At 46.6% G+C, this 16,798-nt stretch overlaps 1 protein-coding gene across 3 annotated transcripts in view; it reads left to right on the plus strand.

Annotated features, from left to right (window-relative positions):
• RABGAP1 (RAB GTPase activating protein 1) overlaps window positions 1–13,461 on the plus strand; it is a 176,067-nt gene extending 162,606 nt beyond the window's left edge. For all 3 annotated transcript variants that reach the window (XM_047768348.1, XM_047768349.1, XM_047768350.1), the window contains 5 exons: window positions 1,770–1,874; window positions 2,664–2,747; window positions 3,431–3,502; window positions 9,956–10,153; window positions 11,758–13,461. In XM_047768348.1, the coding sequence (XP_047624304.1) occupies window positions 1,770–1,874; window positions 2,664–2,747; window positions 3,431–3,502; window positions 9,956–10,153; window positions 11,758–11,880 (582 nt within the window). In that variant the 3' untranslated portion in view covers window positions 11,881–13,461. The remainder of the gene's footprint in view (window positions 1–1,769; window positions 1,875–2,663; window positions 2,748–3,430; window positions 3,503–9,955; window positions 10,154–11,757) is intronic.
• Window positions 13,462–16,798: the final 3,337 nt, after the last annotated feature.

Consider the following 16,798-nt stretch of genomic DNA (forward strand, 5'->3'; position numbering starts at 1 on the left):
TCCACACCACCTTCCAGCCACCTCAGCATCTCTGTCCCCTGAACTTTACCTCCTTAACCCTTGAGGCACGCTGTTTGGAACCTCTTGCTCTCCTCCTGGTCCAGAGTGTACCTCAAGGCAGAAACCTAGAGTGGTAGTAGGACTTCCTTGCTCGTTTCCTTTCTCCCAGGAACTACAGTTCTGCATTTATTGTTTTCAGCGTCAGAAAACAAGAGTTTTATATGTTTTGCCCAGTTGTGTGTTCACTGTAGAAGGGTAAGTCTGGTCCTGGTTAGTCCCTCATGACCAGAATTGGAAGTCTGGATTTATGTTTCCCACCAGATGTTCTCTCCTCGTGTGCTTGTGTAGGTAGGGTGACTGCAGCGAGTATGGTGCCATGAGAGGACCCTCGTTGGGTCAGAGCAGCAGCCCCTGTGCACCTTCCCATTGGCACAGTGTTGAGAGTGATGGCAGGAATGCTGGGCTTACTGTTCTCAAGTGGGGCGTCAGGATGGGCAAGGAAGGCTTCGAGTTAGAAGACCCAGTTCGTGACCTGGCTGTCCTGTACTTCGTGGAATCAGTCTTATTTACCACAAGAGTGATGATGAGTAATGGAGAGGATATAAACGTGTAACTGCAGGCTCCAAAGTTCTGCTCAGAAGGTGTTAACCGGGTTTAGGGGGGAGAAGGCAACGATAACAGCATGTTCTGTTGATTAAAGTAAAACAAAATCTTTAACAGGACGTTACTCTTCTCACTAGTTATTTTCTCTGCTGTTTGATTCTCATTTCCCTTTTGATTGTTTCTTGGGTTTGAGCTAGAGTAGGTGAAAAGCCACTCTTCAGAAAGGACAGGCCTTAACTCCAGATCCCATTTAATAGCAGGCAGGTGCAACTTGCCAGTAATTTATGGCCTTTTGAATTTGCGTGTCATGCCGTTCTCGGTTCTCCATTTAAGGCCCCAGCCCTCTGGAACCTTTTCCTCCCCAAGAAGAGAGGTCAGAGGAAGTGGTGTGGTAGAAAGCACAGGGGCTGAGCTGAACCGCTGTAGCCAGGCGATGTCAGAAACGCTGCTCTTTCAGGGAGACCCCCATCCCTCATCAGAGGGATGCCAAAGACCCTCTGTACCTAGTGCTCGGTAACCAGACTCGACTGCCCCAGCACACTAGCCTTGCTCGTTCTGCGGTTATCCGTGGACTCGCCAGTGTCAGGGACTCTGTTGGTCAGGTACAGGGGCATCCTTTCCGCTTGGATCTGAAGATCTGCCCGCCAGACCCTTGCATGCTACAGAAGAAGACTGGGGTGGAGGATGGCCGTCTCGGACGGTAGGAGAGTGCCAGGAAGAGGGTGCCTTCCGCTGTCAGGTGACAGTGAGAGCAAAATCCAGAGCTTGTGTGATGAAATAGAGGAAACACTGAGAGTGTGGAGAAGTAAAGCCAGAATTTATTGTTCCTATTAATGATAATGACATCTACCTTCTTTCGAGTATTTACCGTATGATCGGCATGGTGCCAGGTCTTCTCCATGCCGCATCTCACAGACGGAGATCCTGAGCTCAGAGAGGTTCTCACTGACTTGTCAGGGAGCAATGGCAGTCAAGCCCAGACTGTCTGATGCCAAAGGCAAGCTCCTAACCACTGCCCTGCACTACCTCGGGAGTGGAACCTGGACAGGCACTTCCGCATGAGGGTGGTCTCAGCGTGACCCCGGGCACGTCACATCCCCTCTTGGGTTGTGCTGGGTAATCGAGAGCCCTTCCAGTTTTGTGACAGCATCTCTTAAATGTTTCAGGCTGAGGAAAAGGCAGATGCACTGAATAAGGAGCTACTTATGACCAAACAAAAGTTAATTGATGCAGAAGAAGAGAAGAGAAGGCTAGAAGAAGAGTCTGCCCAGGTAAGGGAGCTTTCCCCCACGTGCCTCTGTGTCTTGCGAGTGATGGAGAGCTGGGAGTTCAGCCAGTGGCTTCCTGTGGGTACTGGACAACCAGACACAGCTGGCTTCAGTTTCTCTCCAAAGGCCTTTTTTATTTACTGTGTAAAGCATAATGATTCGTCATAATTAAAATGTGGAAGGAGGCAGTGGGGCAGAGTTCACCCTTCATTGCAGCAGGAGAAATTCCTTTGGGTCAGTGTGACGAAAAGAAGAGAGTTAGCATTTCTGCAAAAGGAAAGCAGACATCACATAATGTCTGGGTCCTCCCCTGCCTGCCCACTGACGTCTCCCTGTGGAGCAGATTCCGAAGGGCTTGTCCTGAACCAGCTCTCCACAGCCCCCAGCAGCCCAGACATGCAGCCACAGGAGCGCCCTGGAGCAGGCTGGCTCTCCTTACCATCGCCTGGCCTCTCAGTCACACTGCCTGGGGTGAGAGGTGACTTTCCCTTTCCGCATAATCCGTGAGGCACTGAAGGAGCAGCAGTCCTCTCCTTAGCCCTTCCTCTGCGTTTATTTGTGTTACCTCCTCAGCTCAGGTTCCCAGGGTGGGTGGCCTTGGCACGGAGGAGCTTCAGGCAAGGCCCCAGTCTGAAACAGGGTTTGATGTTTGCATCAGGAATGGGGTTAGCACCGCTGAGACTGGGAGAGGAAGGTGGGGAATTACCTCCGTCAGGCACCAAGCAGGTAGTACCAGAGCTTCCTGGATGTTTCCCCTAACACTTTCACTTTTGCTTTTCTTAATGTATGCAGTTAAAAGAAATGTGTCGTCGGGAACTCGACAAGGCAGAATCTGAGATTAAAAAAAACAGTTCTATCATCGGTGACTACAAGCAGGTGGGTTCATGCCCCTGGGATCGGACCATGTTATCTGGACCCCACTTGCCTGCATGAGATGTGCTTTCACACCCACATGCGTCCCCACTCGGCCACATCACCACCAGGTCCCTTCACCTCCCTGGACAAGTTAACTCACTGTCTCTCGACTGTAAAGTCAGGGAAATCAGCGTTCTCACCAAGGGCTGTTGTGACGAGCCCGTGAGACTGTGCTTGTGGAGCACCTGGCATAGTTCCCAGCACATAAGTGGGCACTTATTGAACGAAAACCACCTGTGTTGTGTTCTGGGGAGCTTTTCAGACTCAGAATGAGGCCTTCTGTTCATGGCGCTGAGATCTAGAACCACTTCTCTCCCTGGCTGGTGGCACTGTTGCGAACGCAACTGAATTGATCTTGTTCCTTCCTGTCCTGGGATCTCCTGCTGGCTCGTGAGTCTGGCGGTGTTGTAAACGCTGGCCATCGAGTGCAGCGCTGATAGTCCCGAGCCGGTGCCGATAGATGCAGAGGTGGCAGAGCTGGAGGAGCCTCTGCTCACCTGTCACCATACCACCTCCCCCTTGGTACTGTCCTAATTGCGCTCATCGTAGTCCAGCTTCCACTAAAGAATTCACCCTGAGCCCAGATTATACAGATTATGACACTGTAAAGAGATTGTCATTTTATGTTATGTTTGTTTCCTCAGATTTGTTCTCAGTTGAGTGAAAGATTGGAGAAACAGCAAGCTGCTAATAAAGTGGAAATTGAGAAAATTCGGGTAAGTCTTCCTTTATCAAAGAGATCTTTGATGCCACTTTAGTACATTTTGTGACTGTATAGCACAAGATTTGGGAAGGGGGTGTTCTGCTTTGATTTCAAAATTGAGAGAAGCTGATGAGTACCTGATAAGGTGCCTTTCAGGGCCTGGCTCAACTGCTAACAACTAATACTAGGCTTCTTTCCTCTGGGAAGGACACAGATGAGACCAGAAGTGCCCTGGCTTTAGAGCTCAGAATACAAATGTCTCCTTTCCTTATTAATTTGTATAATGCCCTCCTCTGGATAACTTGACTGTAAAAAAAAAAAAACAAAAAACACAAGAGCCCAAAGCCTTTCGAACGTTGTCCATGATTACAGCAGTGCCACACTGAGGTGGAGGAGTCCTGCAGGTGACATGTTTTGCTGGAGGTTGGGGATGCAAAGTCAGGACCCTCTGGTGATTTTCTCACTCCCCATGGTGTCCCGAAGCACGGGGACACTCCCCTCTGAGCTCAATTCCTTCTTCTATAATGGACCCAAATACAGTGAGAACCTGAATTTTTAATGTTTTGTTGCCAGTCTGAGGGCTTTTGTAACTTGGTGCTTTCTTTCTTTAAGCTCCCTGTATCAGAGTATTTGTCGGATTTTACTTAGTTGAGTAATTTACTGAAAGATACTTTACTTATTAGCATTTGCATCTTGGTGGACAGCAATGTGGGAAAATTCATGGCCATGTTTCCACCAAACAGCATTTTATTTGGAGCAAAATGACATTGTTTTCAAAGTCTGTGTGTCTGTTTCTCTTCTGCAAATAAGTCCATCTGTATCCTCTTTGTAGATCCCACATACACGCGATGTCAAATGATGGTTGTCTTTCACCGCCTGACCTCACTTATATGATAATCTCTGTTTCCATCCATCTTGCTCTAAATGGCATTATTTCATTCTTTTTATGGCTGGGTGGTAAATAGTCCACTGTATATATGTACCACATCCTTATCCATTCTTCTGTCGACAGACATTTAGGTTGCTATTGTAAATAGTCCTGCAGTGAACAGTAGTCCTACGTGTATCTTTTCGAATTAAGGTTTCCTCCAGATAGATGCCCAGGAGTGGGATTGCTGGATCATGTGACAGTTCTATTTTTAGTTTTTTGAGGAGCCTTCATGCTGTTTTTCATACTGGTTTTACTAATTTACATGCCCACCAACAGTTGAGGATTCCCTTTCCTCCACACCCTCTCCAGCATTTATTGTTTGTAGACTTTTTGATGGCCACTCTAGCTGGTGTTAGGTGGTACCTCATGGTGGTTTTGATTTGCATTTCTCTAATAATTAGCAATGTTTGAGCATCTTTTCATTTTTTTTTTTTTGACCATCTGTTTTCTTTGGAGAAATGTCTAGTTCTTCTGCCCATTTTTTGATTGGATTGGTTGTTTGGATACTGAGCTACATGAGTTGTTCGTATATTTTGGAGATTAATCCCTTGTCAGTTGCATCATTTGCCAGTGTTTTCTCCCATCCTGTGGGTTGTCTTTTTGTTTGCTTTATGATTTCTTTTGCTGTGCAAAAACTTTTTAATTTTAATTAGGTCTTATCTGTTTATTTTTGTTTTTATTCTCATTACTCTAGGAGGTGGAGCTGAGAAAATATTGCTGCGTTTAATGTCAGAGTGTTTTGGTTGTGTTTTCTTCTAAGAGTTTTTTATAGTACCTGGTCTTAGATCTAGGTCTTTAGTCCATTCTGAATTTATTTGTGTGTGTGGTGTTAGAGTTCTAATTTCACTCTTTATGTGTCTAGTATTCCCAGCATCACTTATTGAAGAGGCTCTTTCCCTCATTGTATATTCTTGCCTCCTTTATCATAGATTAGTTGAACATGGGTGTGAAGGTTTATTTCTGTGCTTGTCCCATTGAGCTCCATTTCTATTTTTGTGCCAGTACCATACTGTTTTGATGACTAGCTTTTTTGTAGTATCATCTAAAGTCAGGAAGGCTGATTCTTTCTAAGGATTGCTTTAGCTATTCGGGGTCTTTTGTGTTTTATACAAATTTAAAAATTTTTTGTTCTACTTCGGTGAAAAATGCCATTGGTAATTGTTAGAGATTCCATTGAATCTGTAGATTGCCTCATATAGTCATTTTGACGATATTGATTCTTTCAATCCAAGAGCATCGTGTATCTTCCCATCTGTTTGCGTCATCTTTGATTTCTTCCAGCAGTGTCTTACAGTTTTCAGAATACAGATCTTTTGTCTCTTTAAGTATGTTTATTCCTAGGTATTTTATTATCTTTGACGTGATGGTAAATGGGATGGTTTCCCTAATTTATCTTTCTGATCCTTTATTGTTAGTGTATAGAAATGCAGTTGATTTCTGTGTATTAATTTTGTGTCTTCTAACTTTACCTAATTTGTTAATGAGCTCTAATCATTTTCTGGTGCCATCTTTAGGAATTTCTATGTATAGTATCATTTCATCTGCATACAGAGATAGTTTTACTTCTTTTCCAGTCTGGATCTTTTTAATTCTCTTTCTTCTCTGATTACTGTGGCTAGGACTTCCAAACCTATGTTGAAGAAAAGTGGTGAGAGTTGACGTCCTTGTCTTGTTCCTAATTTTAGCAGGAATTCTTTAAGCCTTTCACCATGGCGAGTGATGCTAGCTGTGGGTTTGCCATGTGGCTTTATTATGTTGAGGTCGGGTCCCTCTATGCCAACTTTCTGGAGGGTTTTGAATCAGAAATGGGTGTTGGATTTTGTCAAGAGCTTTTTCTGAATCTGTTGAAAGGATCATACGATTTTTATTCTTCAGTTTGTTGATATGGTGTATCACACTGATTGATTTGGGGATATTGTAAAATCCTTGTATCCCTGGGATAAGTCCCACTTGATCATGGTGTGTGGTCCTTTAAATGTATTGTTAGATTCAGTTTGCTAGTATTTTGTTGAAGATTTTTGCTCATTAGTGATATTGACCTATAATTTTCTTTTTTTTGAGTGTGGTACCTTTGTCTGGGTTGGGTATCAAGTTGATGTGGCTTCATAGAAAGAGTTTAGGGGTGTTCCTTCCTCTGCAATTTTTTGGAAGAATTTCAGAAAGATAGGTGTTAACTCTTCTCTAAATGTTTGATAGAATTCACCTTTGACGCCATCCAGGACTGGACTTTTGTTTGTTGGAATTTGTTTAATCACAGTTTCAATTTCAGCACTTGTGAATGGTCCATTCATCTTTTCTATTTCTTCCTGATTCAGTCTTAGGAGATCGTACCTTTCTAAGAATTTGTCTCTTTCATCTCTTGTTCATTTTATTGGCATATAGGTGCTTGCAATAGTCTCTTAGGCTCCTTTGTACTTGTGTGATGTCCATTGTAACTTCTCCTTTTCATTTCTCATTTTATCGAGTTGAGCCCTCTCCCTTTTTTTCCTTCATGAGTCTGGCTAGAGGTTTATCGTTTTCTTTGATTCTATTTCATTTATTTCTTTTTCTTTTTTTATTTTATTTTATTTATTGATTTTTTTGTCTTTTTGCCATTTCTTGGGCCGCACCTGCGGCATATGGAGGTTCCCCGGGCTAGGGGTCGAATCGGAGCTGTAGCTGCCAGCCTACGCCAGAGCCACAGCAACGCAGGATCCGAGCCACATCTGTGACCTACACCACAGCCCACGGCAACGCCAGAACCTTGACCCACTGAGCAAGGGCAGGGACTGAACCCGCAACCTCATGGTTCCTAGTCGGATTTGTTAACAACTGCGCCACGACGGGAACTCCCTATTTCATTTATTTCTGATCTTTATGATTTCTTTCCTTCTACTCACTTTGGGTTTTGTTTGTTGTTCTTTCTCTAACTGCTTTAGGTGTAAGTTTAGGTTGTTCATTTGAGATTTCTTCTGTTACCTGAGGTAGGCGCGTATTCCTATAAACTTCCCTCTTAGAACTGCTTTTGCTGCATCCCGTAGGTTTTGGATCATTGTGTCTTCACTGTCATTTGTCTCTACGTATTCTTTTATATTTTTAAATGTCCCCTTTTATTTCTTCAGTGATCCATTGGTTGTTTAGTAGCATATTCTCTCAACTTGCTTTGTCTTTTGTAGGGGGTGTGTGTGTTTAAGGTGCACCTGTGGCATATGGAAGTTCCCAGGCTAGGGGTTGAGTCAGAGCTATAGCTGCCAGCCTACACCTCAGCCACAGCAATGCCAGATTCAAGCCACTTCTGTGACCTTCACTGCAGCTCACGGCAATGCCAGATCCTCAACTCACAGAGCAAAGCTAGAGATTGAACTCAAGTTTTCATCAATACTGGCTGGGTTTGTTATTGCTGAGCCACAATGGGAATGCCTGTAGTTTTTTTTTTTTTCTCATGTCATTGATTTCTAGTCTTACATAGTGCTGTGGTCAAAAAAGATGCTTGATATGATTTCAGTTTTCTTAAATGTATCAAATCTTGATTTGTGGCCCAGATGTGATCTTAGAGAATGTTCCATGTGTCCTTGAGAAGAATGTGTATGCTGCTGCTTTTGGATGGAATGTTCTTTACATCTGTTAAATCTCTCTGGTCTGATGCATCATTTAAGGCCTGTGTTTCCTTGTTGATTTTCTGTCTGGATATTCTGTTCACTGCTCTGAGTGCAGTGTTAAAGTCCCCTGCTATTATTATGTTACTACCAATTTCTCCTTTTGTGGCTGTTGGCAGTTGCCTTATATATTGAAGTGTGTTGAGTGCACATACATTTACAATTTGTTGTATCTTGCATTGATCTTTTGGTCATTACATAATGACTTTGTCTCTTGTAACAGTCTTTAAAGCCTATTTTGTCAGATATGAGTATTGCTACTCCAGCTTTCTTTTGATTCCCGTTTGCATGGAATATCTTCTTCCATCCTCTCACTTTCATTTTGCATGTGTCCTTAGAACTGAAGTGCATCTCTTGTAGATGGTATATATATTGGTCTTGTTTTTATATCCATTCAGTGAGTCTTTGTCTTTGGTTGGAGCACTTAGTCCATTTACATTAAAGGTAATTATTCATATGTTCGTTCCTATTGCCATTTTGCTCATTGTTTTGGCTTTTTGATATTAGCCTTTTTTCTTCCCATCTTTTTTCTCTTCTCTTGTGGTTTGATGACTATCTTTAGCGTTGTGTTTGTATTGCTTTTTCTTATTTGTGTATCAGTTCAGATTTTGATTTGCTATTACCATGGGGTTTTGATATAAGCAGTACCTATTTTTCAAATAAAATTTCTGATTCTAAAACTAATAATAATGTTCATTGCAGAAAATTTTGGAAAATAGGAGGAAATGAACCTTTATGATCCTATTACCCCGCAGATGCCATCACTATTAACACTTTGTTGTCTGTTGTCTATTCTTTCAGTCTTCTTTCTTTCTTTCTTTCTTTCTTTTTTTCTTGGTTGTGTCTGTGTTGTAAAAGTTCCCAGGCCAGGCCAGTGAATGAACCTGCACTATAGCAGCAACTCAAGCTGCTACAGTGACGATGCTGGATCCTTAACTCACTGCACTACAAGAAGTACAGAACTTCTTTGTTCTGTACTTCCTTTAACATACAAAATTCCACTCATTCTAAGATTTGCTTTTTTTTTTCCACATTTACATCTGAAATTGGGACTTATTTAATAACTGATGCCTTTTTGTAGTTTATTTGGCAGAATATTTTGTAGAGGAACCTGAAATGATGTTTCTTAGTCATTGGCATTGCATTTCATGAAATGTACATATTTGTAACTATGCTTTAAATACATTTTTGTGTCCTAGTTCACCCTGCACTTAAACATTTTCCCATGTTGTGAAAAATGTCTCAAGGGTTTCCATTGTGGTGCAATGGAACCGAATTCAACTAGGAACCATGAGGTTGTGGGTTTGATCCCTGGCCTCGCTCAGTAGGTTAAGGATCTGATGTTGCTGTGAGCTGTGGTGTAGGCTGGCAGCTGTAGCTCCAATTGGACCCCTAGCCTGGGAACCTCCATACACCACGGGTGTTGCCCTTAAAAGCAAAAAAAAAAAAAAAAAAAAAAAAAAAAAAAAAAAAACGAAAGAAAAGAAAAATACCTGAAAACCTTTTTAAATTAAAAAGAACTTTTTTGATGCTGTATACTTTTTCATATAAACCCAGCACATTCTATTTGATTTCTCCCTGTAGGTGGATAGTTTATCTCCCCACCCCCTTTTTTTTTATGTCTCTAATTTTGAAGTGGAAATACTTGTGCAGAAATCTTTATCTAGTCACTGCTTTTTCATTTTTTTACCCAAGGTTCTTAGAAGTGATATCACTGGATCAGGACACAACACTATTATTTGTATTGTTTTGGGTATATTACAGCAGGTGACTTTTCAAAGAGAATGTAGTTTTTCAAAATCCATAGTGCTTACCTGAGAAGCCCGCCTCTTGGCTCCCCAGAAAGATGCTCAGACCATCACATCTTCTTTGTCTCTTCACCTCTGACATTCAATTTTAGCAAAAAGTAGATGACTGTGAGCGCTGCCGGGAATTTTTCAACAAAGAAGGACGCATAAAGGGCATCAGCTCGGCCAAGGAAGTCTTAGATGAGGACACAGATGAGGAGAAGGAAACACTCAAGAACCAGCTGAGAGAGATGGAACTGGAACTGGCACAAACCAAGCTGCAGCTGGTGGAAGCCGAGTGCAAGATCCAGGTAACAGCCGTGGCCTCTGCTCCCGGCCCAGCCCCTGCCCCTGGTGCAGACTTGCGTGGGCTACAGGCCCCCGAAATCATCTTTAGGGTTAGTGGTTTCTTCCCGTTGAAATTTCAGCTGTAATCCTCATGGGAAGGAGCCCATTACTTGCTATTTACCAGTGGACGTTAAATTAGTACTAGCCTGTCCTAAGGGTTGGACTTTCTCATAATGAGAATTAGCCATCAAGCTTGGAATCATTCAGGTGGAGCAGAGAACACATGGTTTGAAATCATAGCTGCCCCAACAAGCTCTTTGACCTTGGGCTAGTTAGTAACTTCTTTATACTCTGCGTTCCACATCTGCAAGTAGCGGTGAGGAGGACTCCTCTCTGACAGTTTGCTTTGAGGACTAAATAAGATAATGCCCCGAAAGGGCTCGGCACAGTATTTTAGGGCTTCTCAGATGCGAGGTTTTGGGTCCCAGCTCCCGTCACTTAACCAGCTTTGCGACTTTGGGCATATTACCTAATCAATCTGAGCTTCCCTTCCTGATGAAGAAATTGGGGCCTATTTTGGTCGTTGTCATACTGCATGGCCAGGTCCATGAACACTGATACTGAGCACAAGGTAGGCGCTAAGCACTGTCTGTGGAAGGAACTGAGTTCAAGACCAAAGCTCAAGACCTGGCTTTCTGCACCACACACGTTCACTGAGCATCTGCTCTTTGCCCAGGCCCTGCTGCAGGTGCCAAGGCTGCAGAGCTACGACATGGCTTGTGTGACTCTCCAGAACAGTTGGGAAGGGCCTCACCAAGGGTGGTATATCTGAGCTGTGGTCAGAGAATGAACAGGAAGTGGAGCTGCAGAGAGAACAAACAGTGTGCTTTGCTGGTGGAGGGCATGGCATGTTCAGCACAGAGGGAGGAGAGGGCCTGCGTGGTGAGGGGTGGAGGTGGGTGCTGAGCTGGTACTGGGTCTGGGGGCCCAGACTGTGAAGCATCTCAGGTGCCTTCTAGGGAGTCTAGACTTGAAAGTTTGCTCTTGCTGAAAACTAATGACGCATCCTTAGCTAGAGTGCTTGCTCAGTCTCCTGGTATGCAGTGGGGGGACAGAGAGGAGACACTCAGGAGGTGGCTTTCATACAGACCAGCAAGAAATGAGGTCCTAACCAGAAAAGATCCCAGAGCTTTAGGCACTCCAGATCTTTATTTATTTATTTATTTATTTATTTGCTTTGTAGGGCCGCACCCTCGCAGCATATGGAGGTTCCCAGGCTAGGGGTCCGATCGGAGCTACAGCTGCCGGCCACAGCCACAGCCACGTCAGATCTGAGGCACATCTGAGACCTACATCACAGCTCACGGCAACGCCATGTCCTTAACGCACTAAGCGAGGCCAGGGATTGAACCCACAACCTCATGATTATTCCTAGTTGATTCATTTCTGCTGCGCCACGATGGGAACTCCCTACTCCAGATCTTTCGATGCCGGCTTGAGAACTGAGGGGATTTCCAGAAGCTCCTCAGGATCAAAGAGACTGAATTCTTGCCTTGGCTCAGCCCTGGGGAGGTTCCGTCCCTGGCGTTGGAGACCAGAATCCCCACGTGTGTCGTTCCTCTTCCAGGACTTGGAGCACCATTTAGGCCTTGCCCTAAACGAGGTACAGGCAGCCAAGAAGACGTGGTTTAACCGAACACTGAGCTCCATAAAGACGGCAACTGGCGTTCAAGGGAAAGAGACTTGCTGAGAGCAGCTGCTGCCTCCAGACTCCTTCAGAAAACACGACACCTTTTGTTGCCTTCTTTGGCCAGATGTGTGATTCTGTGACATGTCCCAGGACCAGAATGTACCTAAGTCAGATCCATAGAAGCATGTCGGTAGGTCACTGGACCAGAGCTCGTGAAGCGGGCAGCCTCTGCCGTGAGGCTCTCCTAACTACTGATACTAACGGGCCTGCCGGCTCCCCTGGCGCTCTGGACACTCGAGAAAGTCACTCCTCCACGTGACCTCCCAGGGCTCGTCCCAGTTAGGTCAGCTCCTCACCCAGCTCAGTGACTGAGGTGACATTTTCAGAGTTTGGGCATCCTTCAGGCTACTGGTTTTTTTCTAAACCTTTAATCTTTTTTTTTTTTTAATATACATATTATATATATGGGGAAGGGGGGATCAGTAACTCAAATAATCCTTATCTGCTTCGGTGCCAGCAGGGGGTCCTCTGGGTAGACATGCAGAAGCACTTTGTTTTAAACAGGAGGGTTTCATGGTTGTAGTTGAAGCCACCTCGTCGTGTTAAACTCTATGATGCACACAGGTTTTGGTTTGGCATTATTCATTTGTTTCTGATCAATTCTATGCAACTCTCATGGTTCCTGTTGTTTTTAGTGTTAGCTGCCAAATGACTCCACAGTGCTGGGGCTGGTGACTTGACTGACTGTGCGACTGGATTAATCATAATGTGGACAAATCTTATTTTGCTTAATGTGTCGTGTGTGTGTGTGGGTGTGTGTATATATATTATATATATATAAATATCTTTTCCCGATGAGCACCCAGTTGACAGTGTTTAAACCCCGGACTAGGACTGATCTCCACAACTTAATTAGGTGGTTATTTGGGCACTTAATTTCACTCAAGGTTTGTCAGGCTCTGCTCTGCACCTGCTGTCATGAGAGCTGTGAAGAGCTCTCTCACTTCAAGGTTTCGAGTGTTTTTGCACAACAGGTCATCCAAGTGAGAAAGACTCCGAGGGCGGTGTGTGCGCGCGCGCGCGTGCACGCGTGTAACCGTGAGGGTGTGCAGGATGCCCCATCCTGCTGGCCTGCATCCCTGCCTGGAGACCTAGGCCCCCCCGGGGTGAGGCTGGGTGCAAACCTCACTGTTCAGACGAGCTGCAAGTTCTCACTTTAGAAGTATGAAATGGAGGGTTTAGCACCTTTTTTTTTTTTTAAAACAAACAAAAAAAAAAAACTTTAGCCTTTTAATTTATATAGTGATATGCTGACAGGCTGTCTCGCAGACGATTTCCTCGTCTTCTCTGCGTGCAGTGTGGTTCCAAGAGGCACTGGTTTGTATATAAAGACACTTGGGTTGTTTCGTATCCCGTTTCCTGTCGCTGTATTAGCGCCTGCCAAGGGCCCCTGTGATAAGGGAGGCAACAAGCGACGACCCCTGACCCCCGACCATCCCCTCCACTGCTTTCTGTCTTTCTTGTTCAGTTACCAAAACCGCTGTAAGCCCATCTAAAACTAGGTGCGTGGACATTGTGCTAGATAGCTGCTGTGTGTCAACTTTATGAATTGAAATATAAACCAGTAAACTTGTATTACTATTTCTTTTGTTGGTTTTATTTTAACAGCATATTCATTAAATATTTTGGTACAAACAGCATTGCCTTGTAAAAACCAGTCTTATCATTATGTGCTCTTGCTCTCCACCCCCCCGCCCCGCCCCCGCAGTCAGAGAAGACCACCCTGTGGGCGGATGGGTGTGTGTGAGCCTCAGGCAGCGCCTCCCTGCATCCGTCAGATGCTGAGCGGCTGAGGTGCCTGGGCCGTGGGGTGAGAGAAGATGATGGTGCCTCTGCCTGCCCTCGTGAGTACTCCTGCCTCAGAAATACAGCGGTGCCGCAGTGCCCGGGGTGAGACCTGACACGTGCATCAGAGGTTTAGGACATCTTTCAGGAGGTGAGGGTGCAGTCAGAGGCAGAGATGCGAGAGGGAATGTTCAGGGGCGGCGGCTGAAGGGGAGAAAGGCAGAGTACCCGAGGTCCAGCTGGGCTCTGCTGGACCTTTGAGGAAGCGTGGTTGGCACGGTCAGGTGCATCTTCTAGAAAACTTGCTTTCTGTTAGCTGGTGCTCCTCTCACACCCAGCACCAGAGGAGGGAGGCTCTCAGAGCCTCTGCGTCCTTTACCCCCTCGCCCCCTTCTCTGCAGCAGGAGGAGAAGCAGGGCTTCCTCTTCCTCCGGCCCCCTCCTTGTTGGCCCTGCTCTCTGGATGCCCTGCAACCAGCCTTTGGATGCAAGTTGCTGAGGCGCCAGCCACGAGCGGGAGGTGGTGAGCCAGCTCTGCCGCGTGTTCTCTCCGCTGCCCCAGAGCAGGGCGGGCCAAGCAAGGGGCCTGGCTGCAGCTGGAGCGCCACAGAGGCCAGGCCCAGGGCTCCAGAGCACCACACACGGGCTGGAGGGCATGCTTCCAGCCAAGCAGGCAAGAGCCAAGCAGCGCTAGGCTGCTCTAGGCTTTAACAGCCCCACGGGTGCCAGCGTTCAGAGTGTAGGGACTCGAAAACCCTCCTCCCAGCAGCGCTGTCTTGCCAGGGAATGGAGCCCACAGCCAGGCAGCCTGGGCCCACGGACCTAAAGTGACCCGGGACGGGGCTGCTCTCTCGGGGGTCCCCTAGTGCTCTTGAGATTCAGGTTGAGAATGATCGCAACTCTGTGGGCTGAGAGCCGAGACAGGTGTCCCTGTGGGAACAAGGAGCCAGGTGGGTAGTGGTGGTAGGAGACCAAGTGGTCGTGCCAGTTTTCTGCACTGAGGACGGGGTGCTGGTTAGAGAAGCAGGAAGACCACATTTTAGTGGAAGAAACGGTAGTGAGCACTGCAGTCAGAGTGAATCTGGGGATGGGAGATGCGACTAGGTCATCAGGTGGAGGCCGTCCAGGCCATGGAGTTTGAAGGTGAAACTGGAGAGTTTTAAGCCAACTTGCTCTAAAGACCTTTAGGAGTTCCCATCTCGGCTCAGCAAAAACGAATCTCACTAGTATCCGTGAGGACTCAGGTTCGATCCCTGGCCTTGCTCAGTGGGTTAAGGATCTGACGTTGCCGTGAGCCGTGGTGTAGGCCGGCAGCTGTAGGCCCGATTCAACCCCTAGCCTGGCAACCTCCATATGCCGTATCAATCCTTTAGGAGAAAGATTGGGAAGACAGAGTCTGAAGAGAAGTGACAGAATAGAAGGCCAGGTTTGGGAAGAATTCCCGGAGAGTCACCGAAAGTTGGGAGAGGAAGAGGAGGACACAGCAGGCAGATAAACATAGCTGTCAGTGTATGGATTTGAGGCCTTGTGGGGAGCACGGGTTGGAGAGGCTGGAATCCACAGACCCTTAGGAGTGGTGCGGGCACCTCCGCATAGGGCTCGGAGCCCCAACCCCACTGACAGTCGGGTGCCCTGGGCTGTCCTGCGCAGGACAGTGGTTTCACAGCAGCATCCCCCTGGTCTCTGCCTGCTCGATGCCAAGAGCACCCCTGCCCCCGCCACAGTCACTGAAGATGTCTCCAGACTGGGGAAGGTCACCCCCGGTTAAGAACCCCGCCCTGACGCACGGTCGGAGTAAGCAAGGGCTGGCTGGAGGCCTAGAAACTGCCATTCAGGGGAGGAGAGAGGAGCTGGTGCAGCAGAAGGGCCTCGGACCTCCAGAGAACACGCAAGCTCCGCCTCGGCAAGGACAGGACTGGGAAACCTCTGGTGCTCGGGGTGGGAGCAGACTCGGGGCGGGGTGGGGAGTAGCAGGGGAGCCAGACCCAGTGTCTCCAGCTGTGGGAAGGCAGGAAGCAGAAGCAAGGGTACATTTCCAGAATCCTGGCTGTGACGGTAAGTCAGGGACACGGAGGTGATTAGAGGGAGAGCAGCAGGCATGAGGCTTTGTTCTGGAAAACTCAGATCCTGATTCTGACCATGTGACCAGGGCTCTATTTCTTACCTGACTGTGTGAAAAATGTGACAGGCTCAGTGGACTGTCGAGCAGACCCTGTTGAACCTGAGGGCGTATTCAGGGCCCGTGGTTTTTTTTTTGTTTTTTTGTTTGTTTTTTTAATGTAGATAGATAATATATGACTGAGTCACTTTGCTCTACAGCAGAAGTTGGCACATTATGAATCAACTCAATTTAAATTTTTTTAAAAATAGGATAAGGAAAAAAATCATGACTGTCCCAACAGATGTGGGAAAATCTTTTGATTTTAAAAAAAAAAAAAAGCCTCTTGGGGAAGAGGCAGCTCAGAATGAAAGGAAAGAGGCGTCGGCCTCCGAGGCTCCAGGATGCCGCCGCCCCGTCTGCTCCAAGTCCCACATCCCAGTGGCAGTAGCAGCCATGAGAGGAGTGGAGGAGAGAGAACTCCATGGAGCTAAAAGTAAGCCCAGAACCACTCTCAGGTCTGAACTGACCCAGCAGTTGTTGGGACCCACAGGCAGAGGGAACAAGTGGGTGACGCGGGCCCCTGGCGGCCTGGGAGAGTTGCTTGGCCTCCCAGAGCCTGTTTCCTCATCTGTCTGATGGGTGTTGGGAGGGTTATTATGCTGCTTCACTTGCTCAGAGATAGGCCTGATTCTGACCCTGGGATTCAAATCTCCCAAGATGCACTTGAGGGGTGATGAGAAGCAGACAGACCTCTGAGCTTTAGAACAAGACGCCCAAGCTCTGTGTTTCCCTACCCTCCTCCACTTTTGTAGGGTGAAGAATTTGGGCCCATAGAGAGCTTCCTGGCCCTGCGCGCCCACCCGGCTAGGATATTACCCCCATCTTCAGCTCCCAGTGACTGGCAGGGCAGCTGCTTTAAGATGACCACATGGGCAGCAGGTGGATGTCACTCAAAGCACCTCCTTACAAGCAGCGCAGGTAGACTAGAAACCCGGGTTCAAGGCCAGGCCATGGCCTTGGACGCTCACCTCAC

The sequence above is a fragment of the Phacochoerus africanus genome, chromosome 2 (genome assembly GCF_016906955.1).
Source record: "Phacochoerus africanus isolate WHEZ1 chromosome 2, ROS_Pafr_v1, whole genome shotgun sequence".
In the NCBI taxonomy this organism is placed as follows: domain Eukaryota; kingdom Metazoa; phylum Chordata; class Mammalia; order Artiodactyla; family Suidae; genus Phacochoerus; species Phacochoerus africanus.